The sequence below is a fragment of the Ursus americanus genome, chromosome 16 (assembly GCF_024610735.1).
Source record: "Ursus americanus isolate L20-20 chromosome 16, mUrsAme1.1.p, whole genome shotgun sequence".
Classification (NCBI taxonomy): Eukaryota; Metazoa; Chordata; class Mammalia; order Carnivora; family Ursidae; genus Ursus; species Ursus americanus.
Genome location: NC_142142.1, coordinates 57,097,408 through 57,112,296, shown reverse-complemented (window position 1 = coordinate 57,112,296; position 14,889 = coordinate 57,097,408). Strand labels below are relative to the sequence as shown.

The window sequence follows — 14,889 nt, the reverse complement described above, 5'->3', positions numbered from 1 at the left end:
ACTTCATGCCTTGCTAGTGAAACTTTGCTAAATATCGAGAGTATTAATTTGAACTCTGGAAAGGAGACACCTCCAATGGAAGGCTACAAATTATTACATGATGCCAAAATACAAGAAAATTCTCTCTGTAGACTTATGTCTGGAGTCACGTAAATAATTACAGGCTCATGAACATTTGGGAGGCGTTCGGCAGGGCGTGTGATCATTTGGTACTTAAGGATGAGTTCTAACACGTTCTGATGCTTTGATAAACAAGGACTTTGGGTTTTATCTTGTCACATTCTTGTGTTTCTTCAAGTGTCACTGTCAGACTTAGGCATTGTAAACGGGTAGTAAGACTTGATAGATTTTTCCATTGTCTTAAAGATCTAGCTTGGGGGAGATGGATTGATACACAGGTAGGTGTCTCAGACCGCTTGTGGTAAATATGATGAAGCTTTCACCTGCTTTGTCAGCAGTTTCGATAGTAACGTATAGTTTCTGATTTCTCCCACCTTTTTTTGTTCTGTTTATCCCTGCATTAGTTTCAAATATTAGACTGAAGGTGTCATTCCATTGAAAGAATTGCTTTCAGGAGTTCCGTAACGGGGAAAGGAGGAGGAGACAAAGACTTTCATCTATCAGTTGGGAGGGAAAGAGCGAGCATAAAGGGTTAAAAAGAGGTTTTCATTTCTACCACAGGCCCTATTGTGTGAACATATGCATGAGTCTATTGAAAGTTTTCAGAAGATGGGCAGGCCACCAGTTGCTGGTCTCCTGCAGTTCCAGTAGGACATCTGTTGCCCCAGAGCATTAACCAATCTGTTCAAAGGGACATCCTTCCTTTGTTAGCCGGAGGGATGCAGACAACAGCGCTCACTGAAGTACAATGGTAATTAAATACACAGAGCGTACAGCAGTAGGTATTTATTACATATTCATTATTTTATTTTCATTGTTCTCATAGTATTACCATTCGGATAACAACCAGAACCCACTTTGTGGCATTGTAACTTTACATTGCAAACAAACCAATTGATAGAACAACTTTGTGGTCTAATATTCCTAATTAATATGAGGCTCTTTAGAAATAAAAAAAATTTTTTTTCCACTGGATTTGTGGTGAAGGATTATCCAAGTCCTCTAATAAGAACTTTCAGAGATCTCACCGAATGGGGGAATTTGTGTATCTACAACAGATTCCTAGTAAATAACCATATCATAAGCCTGCCTCCAGCTAATACAAAGTTTCTTTTTGACAAAATAATTAGTTACACTTCATCATCTACAAAATTAGCATGAAAATTTGGGTCTTCTTCAACAAATATTATTTGATTTTTAACTTATTAGGCCTTTAGCAAGAAAAGTTATTTCAGTTTACAGTATCTGAAGGGAATCTTTAGCTTTCTAAGTGTAGAAATCTGTGTTCAGACCATTATATTTTTGCCCAGTGCTTTCTGTGTTCATGAACATAGTGTGTAAAGGCCAATTACAATAGATTCCTGATAAAAAGCTTAAAAGTTAAGCCTTATTTTTTTCAGTTTGATAACTTACGGGAGTATAAACACCTGTTTTATGTGTGAAATTTTGTCTATGCTGCTGCTTCATGAAATGAGGAAAATTATCCTTATTAATAGTTGATTAATTTAAAGATGACTTAAATACATTTGCATTTGGGTAAATGCAAAACTTCAAAGTCTAATAAATGATTTAGAAATAAAGGAGAAAAGTATCTTCCACTTACCTGTAATAACAAGTTTGGTGATGTTACTGGGGTCTTTGCGATCTTTTTCAACAGGATATTGATCATTTTTAAGCACTGAACACAAATGAAGATTCTCTAGAATTCTTTGTCCTAAGATTTCTTATAATTCCTTGTAAGTTTTACACATGACAGTGCTTTAACAAGTACTGCAGCCTATGAAAATATTTTTTTCCGCTTTTAAATCTTAAGACTAGCGTTTAATTTTTTATTGAGTGATTTTAAGATATTGTGAAAAAAATTTAAGTGTCTTGTTAAGTCAGGGCAATCTTTTACTAATTTCAAGTGGGTAAGGAAGCACTTCAGATTAAAGTTTTAAGAAACCAAATGTTTCCCATTTGGTCACTACAAGTAAGGTTATTTCAGATTCGGATTATGTAATGGAGAAGATCTGGGCCTGGTGACTGAACTCCTTTGCCTGTGTTTGGACTATTTCATATGTAGTCTGTTGATCTACAGGAACTAAAAATAATTATTTAGCTGCTTGTCGAGGACGAGATGACATTGGATAACTGTCTCTCAAGTAACCAGTGAACTATGGAACATGAAGAGAGGCCTGTCAGTGTGGGGAAAAGTTCAACCAGAGTATCTTAAAAGAAAAAAATATTGTGCCTAACCAAATTCGACGTTAATTTTTTTAAAGGTAGGGTAGATCAGTATTAAAAATCATGTTAGCCCAATTATTGTAAACTTTTTACTTACATAGTATCTATAATTAGATGAATTGTAAATTACAAGTTAAAGGTGTGTGGTATTCACTAAATACATTCGTGTATACAAATGAGTTTTCTCTGATTTAATATTATAAAAAGCAGATTGTTGATAATATCATTTTTCCTCCCTAATTTATCATTATAGCCATATGATAAAATTAGATAGTAGAGCAGATGTACGTGGTATCATGAACACTTTTTTTATATTAGACTGAAGTGATACAGAAAGATTGCGATACTTGCTTAGGGTGGGTGATTTTTAGTTTAAAAACTTTATAGTATTTGGTTTTGTTTCTTTGAAAACTGTGAAAATTAAGAATAATTTCACTTATTCTTTAAACGTAACATTTCATTTCCATGTTCCCCAGTGGCTGTGTTTTTCATAAAGTATTCATCTTGTTTGAAACAGTCCAAAAGAAAAACACTTGAGCTCAATATTAAAATAATATTTCCTAGTTCAAGTCAGGGATTTGGTCAGTGAGTCATTATCTTGAAGAATTATCTCACAACAGCACTTATGCAAAACCCAAACTTTTCAGGGGAGATCAGAAATGTTGCCCATTAAATACACTTCCTGCAGTCAGAGCAGATTGTGGGGTTTACAGAACAATGATGTCGGAGCTTCCAGATTGGTTTGGCAGCTGCATTGTTCTCGGAGGGTAAACCAGACGCACTTAAGTCCCAGTCTCTTTTATAGGCTTTTGTTCATACCAAATTATTCTTTCACTGTGCTAGCATTCATGATGGCGTGTTAAAAGAGTGCAGCTTAGCAACCAGCTTCTTGTTGCCAGGCAGCCCAGCTTCCAATAGGTTTTCCTTGTTCAAGATACTTTTGGTGGGAGCTCTGCGAAGGCCACAGTGCAGATTTTTCTTTTAACTGTATCCCTTCATTAGGATTCTGTTGTGATTTGTTACTTGCATTATGGTGTCAGTATATTACAGTAGTTAATAAATCACGGACTGTAAAGATTTGCTTTCAAAATCCCTTCCTTTAATTCTAAATAATTGGGTTCATGCATATCCATATTAATAGAAAAAAAATTGAAATGGATACAGCTCCGTAATGGAGCAGATGTATACTCCTAAGGGGTATTTCTTTTTATCAGTTGTGCAGTCCGGAGCCAGGAGAGCTTGATGTTTCTTTAAAACTAATAAATGCTATATGAAGAGAACAATGTTATCTGTCTTCTCAAGGGATAAAACCTGAAGAAACTCCTGTAGAATGTGCAGGAGTTCTGCACTGACGAAATTTTAAATGAGGTGTTATCAAGCTAAAGATCCCATGTTCTGTTCTCTAGTATTTACCATACTTAATATAATTTATTTCATTATGTAGAAATACTCCACTCTCTAATAAGTTCACCAAGGAGGCATTCAAATGTGTGACTTCTTAGAAAAACACTTAGCATTTTCTCTTAACATCTATATAATACCTCCTTTCTAGTGTAAATAAGATGTTGAAGAGCTTTAGAATAAAATGTTTTTGCAATTTTCTTTTTTAGATTATTTAAATAGGTGTTTTATGACAGTCTCAAATTCCCCTACCACTGCCTGACTGATGTTATCCCTGGATAGAACACTGCAGTTGCCTCAATAAATAAACTGCTGATGCGAATATAGTCCTTACACTGAAGCACGAGGGCACATAATTTTATTTTGCTAACCTGTTCCTAGTAGAGGAATAACAACGATTCCCAATAGACTATAAGGAAAATTAGCAAAACAGCAAAAGTGTTTTAAACAGTAAAAGCATTCCTGCGGGGCGGGGGGGGGGGGGTGAAGTAGGAGAAAAGATGACTTTTTAACCAAATGCAGATAATGGGTAACTAATTATCTGATCTAATACAGAAATATTTTCTTATATCAAATTCAGGAAATTAAGATAACATTTATTCGATGTACTTCAGCTATTTGCTGTTAATTTTATGTGAATGTATCATTTTTCTGCTTTCTATAAATGTGCAGAGAATAGAAGAGCTTTTCCCCCCTGGAATGAAATAGATCGTAGTGTCCTTGACACTTAGTAAGGGTAACGTAACATTAAAATTTGTGTTCTGTTACTATGCTCTGTATCCACAAAATAAAGATTGTTAGGGCAAAACGATTCATCTCCTAAATGGAGTATAATTCACTCTGTGGTTATTTAGTTCTTTGTTGGCTGTTGTAGAACTGTGCTCCTTTAGAACTCCACCTAAATTATATCTGGAATGTCTTTAGATTGTTGTTAAGCTTGATCCAAATTAATGTCAATTTTTCAATTATAGTAAGTTAACATTTTCCTTTCTTTCCATATGGCTTTTCCTTCAAAATAATCTTTACAAATGTTTATGAATTCTTTTAGAGAAAATGTATGTGACCTATCACAGTTTATCTAGAACATGCTTTTTGGTAATACTGTAGGTGTCACTCTGGAAACATTGGCCTTTCTGACAGTGGAAAGCTCTCTTGCACGAAAGGCTGAGAAGCAGTGTGATAGAATGGGAACAGCATGGGTTTGGGAGTCACGCAAAACTGGGTTAAAAAAAAAAAATCCAGTTCCACTAGTTATTTTCTTTATTGCCTTAGAGGGATTGCATGGCATTCGACTTCCTAACTTCTTCATCTGAAGAACAGGGCATGATACTGTCTGGGGCAAAGGTGTTACGAAGGCTGAGAAGATGGAGAGAAACCGCAGAGTCAGATATTCAGTAGTTTGGTGATACTCTTTCACTTTCTTTATTGGAACAGGAATGAAATTCTAAATGTTTTATGTTTTTTCTCTAGGAATACGGGGTGCTTTGCATTCAGGAGTACAGAAAAAATAGCAAAGTGGAGTCAAGTACACGTAACAGCTTCATGGGCTTGAAGGATCATCTGGGGCACGACCTAGGCCACCTTTATGTGGGGAGCACTGACCCACACGTAAGTACATCTGTACCTTGGTCAATGGTAGAGAAGCCAACAATGGATAAAGTCAATTCCGGAAAAGAAGAAAAAGAGGTGTCTGAAGAGAATACGAGCTCTGGCGACTCTGAAGAAAGCACACACTCTGATAATGAGTCGGAACAATTGAGAAGCGTTTCAGTAGAGCCATGCTTATTAACCAAGACTCACAGACAACTGTGTAGGTCTCCCTGCTTAGAGCCTCACATACTCAAACGCAGTGATATTTTGCAAGACTTTAAACCCGAGGAGTCCCAGACCACATCCAAGGACGTGAAGAAGCCCCCCGACGTGGTGCGAGAATACCAAACCAAACTGGAGTTTGCACTGAAGTTAGGCTATTCGGAGGAGCAAGTGCAGCTCGTGCTCAATAAACTCGGTACCGACGCTTTAATCAATGACATCCTGGGAGAGCTCGTCAAGCTTGGAAATAAAAGCGAGGCTGAGCAAACAGTGAGTACGATCAGCAGCGTAACGCGGGACACGTCTTCCCTGGAGTCTCAGCGGTCCGACTCTCCGATGCAAGAGATCGTAGCGGACGACGGGGAGAATCTGAGACCAGTGGTCATCGATGGCAGCAACGTGGCAATGAGGTGAGTGGGGACATCTTCACTTGTTCTTACCGATCGATCTTGGGAAGGTCTTTCTAGTTTTGCGACCATTTCTCTTCTAGTAGTTGGTAAAGTCAAGATGATTCTGCATCCCAGCATTGGCTCATGTATTTCTAATTACGTCTCTTATAGTTTTCTTTCAATCTACTTCCAGAGCAATTGGCCATTCTCACCCCATTTGTCCTTAAATAGACACGTACTTGCCCCAGATAAGTCTTTTTTCCCCTCATCTGGCTAAATTACTGTGGCATGAAAATTAGGGCATGTTCCTGGGTGGGTGGAACTGCTAGTTTTAAATGAAGAACTTGAGCATGATATTCAGCAATTTTGGAACCTAGTCAGATAAATAGGCTATTTCTATATGGAGTCAAATAACCATAGGGGAAAACGCCAGTTCTTTTAGAAAATTATTTTTATTGATTTGGGAACCTATCAAAGTTATAGTTTCAAATTTCTTTTGTTTCACTTAATAAATGTAAATTCAAAAATTATTCCTTAGGAACTGGGGATAAAAAAAAGCAAAACTTCTAATGAAATTCTTTTTACGAATTTTGATAACATTTTAAGTGCCTCTAAATTCAATTAGTATAAAGTTAATTACTCAGAATGTTCAGAACACTATGGGGGATCTAAAAATATTTGTAAAGGCATCAATTCTTTCAGAGAACTTAGAATTTCATGTATCATTTCTTAGAAAGTGATCTGAGGATACCTACCACAGGTAGCATCTGGGGAAGCATCTAGAGCCATGCTGTTCAATAGAGATACAATGTAGGCACAAACATCATTTTAAAGTTTCTGGTACGTACATTAAAAAGTTAAATAGGTGAAATTAATATGAATGACATTTTATTTAGGCTTATATAGCCAAAATATCATTTCAGTATATAATCGATAACGAGATAGTTTGATTATTCTTTTGATATTAAGTCTTAAAATTAGCTATCTTACACTTGTAGCACGGCTCAGGTCCGACAAGCTGTGCTTCCAGTGCCCGGCAGCCACCTGTAGCTAGGGGCTACCACTGGCCAGTGCGGTTCTAGAGACCTGCCAGCTCCACACAGACTTACCAAGTCCAGGTCAAGGGGAGCTCGTGCATCGCCTTCCCTGACAAGTAACCCCGCTAATAAGAATGTGTACTGGAGTTTGAGAGCCACTGGTTTTTAGCAGCTGCGAATAAGGACTGGTAATCCTCAAAATAACCTTTTCAGGTGGAAGCAGAATTATCTTTCTTTCATTGATAAGCACATGAGACTTTCAGGATATTGTTTACCCAAGCTAAAGCATAATTCAAACCCAAGTATATGTGACTTCAAAGTCTGTATAATTTTTATCAGATAATGAGAGATAGAAACAAGTTGAAAAGGTTCAACCCAGACCTTTTCAGGCCTTGAGTGACAAGCTAGAGAATTTAAACTTGACCCTAATCCAAAGGTAACTAAAGATTTTTGAGGAGTGGATGTAAGAGTAGAGTCGTGCCTTATACTGATAACCTGGCAGTGATGGTTGAAGTGGATTAGAGGAGGCGGGAGATCAGTCTGGATGCACGCAACCCTTTCTGGTGGAGTAAAGAGGGCCTTGAGCATCCTAGAGGTAAGAAGCATATGTATGGCCTTGAGAAGTCTTTCAGGAAAATAACCTCTCTGTTGTTTAATCCTTCCCAAACTTAGTCACGGAATAATTTTTTTCCTTGTAATCCAGAACTAGTGAACAGTTACCTCAGCAGAGTGATAATTGAAAAGGCCAAAACATCATGAAATCTCCAGGAGAGAGCATAATGAGGGAAAGTAACAGGATCTGGAGGAACACCTATGTCTGTAGCCGGAGATCAGAATCACCAGGGGGAGGCTTAAAAAATATACACCTTCCAGGTCTCTACTCTTGGAGAATCTGAATCAATGGGGCTATGATAGAGCCAAAATAATAATATATTTAAGTGCTAAGGTATTTCTGATGCATAGCCAGTGTCAAAATCATTCAGCATGGAATGTGGATGTTTACAGGTCAGGAGATAGAAGAAAGTGATGGTTCCGGGCAAGAGTAGTGTGAGAGACACGAGTGTTAGAAAAAAGTACAGTGCTAGAAAAACCAAGGACCTACAAATGCCATCAGGACTGGAAGAAGGGCGGGCTTTAAGGGGAGAATATCCTGTGGGTAGTACTGAAAAAAGATCAGAGGACAGGGCAGCCAGGAAGTCACTGTCTTCAGGAATGCCATATGGCATTAGAGATAGAAGCCCAGTTACAGGGATGTCAAGAAATGCAGGAATAGGGGCGCCTGGCCGGCTCAGTCAGAGGAGCGTGTGACTCTTGATCTCAGGGTTGTGAGTTCAAGCCTCACATGGGGCATGGAGCCTACTTAAAAATTGAAAGAAGAAAAAAAAAGAAAGAAATAGAGCTAGACCCGTAGTCTAGAAAGTTGACGGAGGAAGGGAAAAAAGAGGAGGCAGAGGTGTTGGGGGAGGATTTTGTTTAGTTTGGGGTTTAAGAATGAGCCTGTATAAGCAGAGAGGACAGGGGGAGAGTGTCCACAGGAGAGGAAGACAGTAACAGCAGGACAGTCGAACTTTGGAAGCTCAGTTCTGACGGGGGGGACAGGAAAGGCACCAGTGGAGTGAGTGGCGTTGAGGTAAATGCACTTCCACACGGGCACAAACAGACGTTGGAGGGGAGAAAGGGTGTGGGATTTCCACAACGTGGAGCCCACAGAAATGATTTTCTAAGATGGATGTCCTTTCGATAAATGACGTCACAGTGGGACCAGCCTCACATCCACTCCCACGACTAACACCTTGTTCCCAATGAAGATTTCCATTGGAAATCATTGAAAATTTACGTCAGACTCTACACTGCTTACCGCACGTGGTAAAAATCATCCACAGGAAAACTGTGGTACAAAAATAGATGGCATCATGAAGGCCTGTGAACAGTCTATTCTTACGTAATTATGAAAACAAACGTCGGCCCCCACACTCCTGCGGCCCCACCCCGTTTCCCTTGCTGGAAAGCTGGGACAGCGCGGAGCCTGTTCTCACCATCATATATTTTAATCTGACACTTAAACTGAAGTGCCCCAGGCATTTCAGGACAGAACAGGTTGACAGGAAATTTTTATTATAGCAGCATTATACTGTCAGTCACAATAAAATGTTGTACCACGTCCATAACTCTGAAAGTGCCAGAACTCATGAAAATTCATAGTAAACTTTTATATTCTGCCATTTATAAGATCTACATAAAGTAAAAAAAAAAGTCATTTAAAAATACCTATCTACTTCAGATTCAAAATCTTAATTTAACAAAAAATGGAGAAAGATTTCACCCATTTCATGTCTCATAAAATATAACATGCTTTTACTTTTAAAATTAATTTCCTGCTAAAGTTAGACAAACCTATTATATAATAAATTTGTACACATCATGTTAAAATAACAAGTAAATATGGGGGCGAGTTAAGAATAGAATACTATTTTATTTTCTTTCAGACCTCTCAGACAGAAGTAGACCATATATAAGATGAATATATTTTTAGTTTCATTTAAATGCCAGCTATAGAATTGATAGAAAATGATTCTTTAGATAGAAATTAAAGTAGGAAAGCAAGGGCATTTTTATTAAAATTACCAAGGTAGATTTTTAAAATAAAAGAGTTCTCTATGTACCACCTTTGTGATTCTAAGTAAGTTGTTAAAACTTTCCAGCCTTCCTTTTCAGAATTATAAAAAGGGGAATTCTTATCTTACGGGCTTGTTATGAGAATTAAAGGTAATTAATACCAAGTGCCTGGCATGTCATAGGTGCTCAGTAAATTACAGTTATTGCATTAGAGCTAGATTTTATATTTCAATCCAGAATATAGTAACTAATGAATACTTTGTTATCCCAGGGTTTTTTTTTTTCCAGTGTTTAATAAGCATAGCAATTTCGCGGTCTGTTTTATTTGTATGATTTATACGAATATTTTAATTCTCGCTTCAAGTTTATATCATCAGTGATTTTCAGTGATGATTTCTCCAGTTTCATAAAGGAGACTTGGGCTCTTAGATCTGGGTGCCTTCAGAGTCCCGCAGGGAGAAGCCACAGAAGCAAAATAGACCCCAAAGGTCCCAGGACTGCAGGGATCCTCCTGCGGTCGCTTGGAGGGAGCAGGCTTCTACTCCCCATCAGTTCATGTGCTTTTTAAAATGTGCCACATTGATAGAAGTTCTGGGTAAGTTTGTTGATCAAGCGAGTCACCGATAATTGACGATGATCCAGAACTTAATCTAGCCTAATTTGTGATAACCTATTTCGCTGCTAAGTGTGGAGGGCATAAGTATATTAGAAAAGTAAGCTAAGTTTAGGAAAAGCCCTAAATGTGTGCATATAAAATATTAAGCATTCAGAACGTGTTTGGTTTATGAAATATGAAACAGAATGAAATTTATATTTAGTGGAGCTGGACTAACAAATCCTGACAATAAGTGCAGTGATTTTAATTCCTTAAAAAAAAAAAAAACCTGCGAATTGGTCATTGGGCAAATAGGCGTCTTTCCTTAAAGGGACAGATACTGGATAATATAGATACGCCATGAAGTGTATGCCCCAGAAACAGACACAGAAATAAAGCATGAGTAATATTTATCATATTTCTGAAATGAAATTCTTAGGCTATTGTGATGTTTATTTCCGCCAAGTAGCTATCTAATTTTTCGAGCCCTGTGATTCCATGAAACTTAAGGTAGTTCAGCAGTGGGTGTCGAATTCGTCTCTGTCCACATGTGTCCAGTAGTTTAAGTTCGTATTTTTCCTTCAGTCCAGTGCCCTTTTCATTTACATGTGGTTTAAGTTCCGGTGACTCGTCACGTCCTGAGCAGTGCAGTGGTGAGCGCACAGGGTGGGAGTCTGATGACTAGTGTGTCCGTGCTCGTTGCTTCCTGGGAGTCCTCGACGGCTTTATTTTTCATTGAAGTGTCCCTCACGGTCAGTGTTACGTGAGTGTCAGGTGCTCAGCGTGTTGATTCCACAGTCCTGTGCATTGCTCCGTGTTCTCCGTGGTACGTGCAGTCACCATACGTTCCTACAGTAATATCGACTGGATTCCCTGTGTTGCTGTTTTTCATCTCCATGATTTACTGATTTTTTTTTTTTTGGTCTGGAAGTTTGTACTTCTGAAGTCCCCTTATTTATTTCACCCACACACACCCCCCACCAACTTCCCCAGTGGCAACTACCAGTTTGTTCTCTGTATGTAAGTGTGGTTATTCTTTTGTTCTTTGTTCATTTTGTTTCTTTGTCTTTCTCTGCCTAACTTATCTCACTTAGCCTAATATTCTCTAGGTCCATCCACGTTGTTGCAAATGGCAAGATCTCCTTCTTTCTATGACTGAGTAATGTTGTGCGCGCGCGCGCGTGTGTGTGTGTGTGTGTGTGTACACACTCTGTCTTCTTCATCCGTTTAGCTGTAGATGAACGCTGAGGCTGCTTCCATATCTTGGCTATCGTAAATAATGCTGCAATAAACATAGGACTGCAAATGTCTTTTTGAACTACTGTTTTCCTTTTCTTTGGGTAAATACCCAGTAGTGGGATTACTTCATCATGTAGTATTTCTATTTTTAACTTTCTGAGGAACCTCCACACTGTTTTCCAGAGCGGCTGCACCAGTTTGCATTCCCACCCACAGTGCATAAGGGTTCCCGTTTCTCAACATCCCTGCCAGTTCGGTTTTTTGGTATTGAGTTGTATGAATTCTCTGTATTTTTTGGTGACTAACCCCTTACCAGACACATCATTTGTAAATATCTTCTCCCATTCAGTAGGTTGCCTTTTTGTTTGTTGGTTTCCCTTATGCAAAAATTTATTTTGATGTACTCACAATAGCTAATTTTTGCTTTTGTGAAACTATCTGGTCCTGGACTTTTGTTTGTTGGCCGTTTTTTGATTACTGATTCAATTTCATTAATAGTAATCAGTCTGTTCAGTTTTTTATTTCTTCCTGATTCAGTCTTGGAAGATTGTCTGTTTCTAGGAATTTCTCTGTTTCTTCTAGGTTGTCCAGTTTGTTGGCATATAGTTTTTCATGCTATTCTTTTATAATATGTACAGTTTCTGTGATGCTCGTTGTCACTTCTCTTCATTTCGGATTTTATTTATTTGTGTCCTTTTCTTGATCACATCTAAAGGTTTATCAGCTTTGTTTATCTTTTCAAAGAACTAGCTCTTGGTTTCATTGTTTTTTGTTTGTTTGGTCTCTGTTTCATTTATATCTGCTATAATCTTTCCTTCCTTCTAGCCTTGGGTTTTGTTTGTTCTTCTTTTTCTAGTTCCTTTGGGTGTAAAGTTAGGTTGTTTATTTGAGATTTTTCTTTTTCTTGAGATAGACCTGTATTACTATAAACTTGCCTCTTACCCTGGCTTTTTCTGTGTCCCAAAGATTTTGAACCATTTGTCTTCATTTTCATTTGTCTCCTTGTATTTTTTTAATTTCCTCTTTAATATTTCAGTTGACCTATTCATTGTTTAGTAGCACATTTTTGAGTCTCTGTGCATTCTTGTTCTTTCCAGATTTTCTTGTAATTGAGATCTAGTTTTATACAGTTGTGGTCAGAAAAGATGCTTGGTATGAGTTCAGTCTTATTAAATTTATTGAGACTTGTTTTGTGGCCTGTCATGTAATCTGTTCTGGAGAGCATTCTGTGTGCACTTTAAAAATCATGTATTCTGCTCTTTTTGGAGGAAATGTTTTCTCTGTATCTTTTAGGGTCTATCTGGTCAAATGTGTCATTCAAAGCCACTCTTCCCTTGTTGGGTTTTCTGTCTGGGTGATCTATCCATTGATGTAAGGGAGTGTTACAGTCTCCTATTACTGAATTACTGTCATTTTCTCCCTTTATGCCCTCCCTTAACATTTGCTTTATATATTTAGGTCCTCCTGTGTTGGGAACATAGATACTTAACAATTGTTACATCCTCTTATGGAGTGATCCCATTATCATTATGTAGTGCCCTTTGTCTCTTGCTACAGTCTTTGATTTAAAGTCTTCTTTTGTCTGATGTAAGTATTGCTACCCCTGCTTCTTTTTTGCTTCCGTTTGCATGGTGTGTGTTCTTCTCCCCCTTCACTTTCAGTCTGTATGTGTCTTTAGGTGAGCATTACAGGCAGCAGAGAGATTGGTCTTGCTTTTTACCATTCACTCAACCTATGTCTTTTGATTGGAACATGTAGTCTATTTACATTTAAAGTAATTATTGACAGGTATGTACTTACTGCCATTTTCCTCATTGTTTTCTGGCTGTTAGTTCTTCTCTGTTCCTTTCGTCTTTTGCTCTCTTCCCTTGTGGTTTGATAACTTTTTTTAGCGTTGTGCTTGGATTCCTTTCTCTTTATTTTTTGTGTTCTTATAAATGGTTTTTGAATTGTGGTTATCATTGCGTTGACATTTAACATCTTATGTGTATTAACAGACTATGTTAATGGTCACTTAAGTTCGAACATATTCTAAAAGCACTAAATTTTTATCCCCCCCCACCATATTTTATATATAGATGTCGTATTCTACATCTTTATTTTTTGTATCCCTAGACTAATTTTTGTAGATACAATTGGTTTTACTACTTTTGTGTTCAAACCTCCATACTGGCTATATACGTGATTAATTTCCTACCTGTACTATATATTTGCTTTTACCTGTGAAGTTGTTTTCTTCCATAATTTTCTTCTAGTTGTGGCCTTTTCACTTAAAGGACTCCTCTAATGGTTTTTGTAAGGCTGGTTTAGTGGTGATGAACTTTAATTTTTGTTTATCTGTGAAACTCTTTCTCCTTCTACTCTGAAATGATAATCTTGCTGGGTAGAGTGTTATTGGTTGTAGAGATTCTTTTCTTCCCTTCAGCCACTCCTGCAAAACTTTATGTTGCCTGCAGAGTTTCTGCTAAAAAATCAGCTGATAGCCTTATGGGATGCCCCTTGTATATAACTCTTTTCTTTTCTCTTGCTGCTTTTTAAATTCCCTCTTTATTACCACTTTTTGCCATTTTAATTATTATGTGTCTTGGTGTGGACCAATGTGGGTTCATCTTGTTGGAGTCTGTCTCTGCTGCATGGATCTGGATGTCTGTTTCCTTCCCCAGATTAGGGAAAATTTCAGCTATTTTCTTCTAATAAGTTTTCTGCCCCCTGCTTTCTCTCTCTTCTCCTTCCAGGACTCCAGTAATGCAAATGTTATTACACTTGGTGATGTTGCTGAATTCCCTTAAACTACTCTCATTTTTTTATTAATTTTTTCTTTCTGCTGTTCAGCTTGGTTGCTCTCCATTACCTTGTCTTTCAGATCACTGATCTGTTGTTCAGTGTCTTCTAATCTATTTATTCCTTCTGGTGTATTGTTTACTTCTATTACTGAATTCTGCAGCTCTGACAGGCTCTTTTTTATATTTTCTACTTCTTTCTATAAGTTCTGAGATCATCCACGCTTCTCAAGTTAGCGAGTCTCTTTTAGGATATTACTTTGAATTCTTTATTAGGCATATTGCTTATCTCCATTTCATTTCACTCTTTTACTACTGTAATTTTGTCCTGTTCTTTCATTTAGGACATATTCCTCTGTCTCCTCATTTCGTCTAACTCTATATTTGTTTTTGTGTGTTAGGTAGGTCAGCTATGTCTTCTGGTCTTGTAACGGTCTTGTGTAGGAGAGGTCCTGTGGTGCCCTGTGTGGGCTGCATTTTCCCTGCTGTTGTGGCTAATCTGTGATTGCTTTCAGCCTAGGAAGCTACAATGACCCACTTTGCCTGGTGTGGGAATACTGGGCAGGGTTTGGTCCCAGGGCTGTTGAGAGGCCTGAGGCCACTGCCATGGTTGGGTTATAGGCAGGCCAGCAGTCAGACTAGGTGTCTGCAGTTAGCCCCTCTGCCACATCTGC

General features: G+C 37.9%; 1 protein-coding gene across 6 annotated transcripts in view; it reads left to right on the top strand.

The window, feature by feature from the left end:
- Positions 1-14,889, top strand: part of ZC3H12C (zinc finger CCCH-type containing 12C) — a 131,829-nt gene that overhangs the window by 85,237 nt on the left and 31,703 nt on the right. For 5 of the 6 annotated variants that reach the window (XM_087868461.1, XM_045797731.2, XM_045797732.2 and 2 more), the window contains one exon: positions 5,218-5,969. In XM_087868461.1, coding sequence (XP_087724587.1) covers positions 5,290-5,969 — 680 coding nt within the window. In that variant the 5' untranslated portion in view covers positions 5,218-5,289. Of the gene's footprint in view, positions 1-3; positions 2,385-5,217; positions 5,970-14,889 lie in introns of those variants that run through there. The other variant, XM_045797733.2, reaches the window with a different exon arrangement.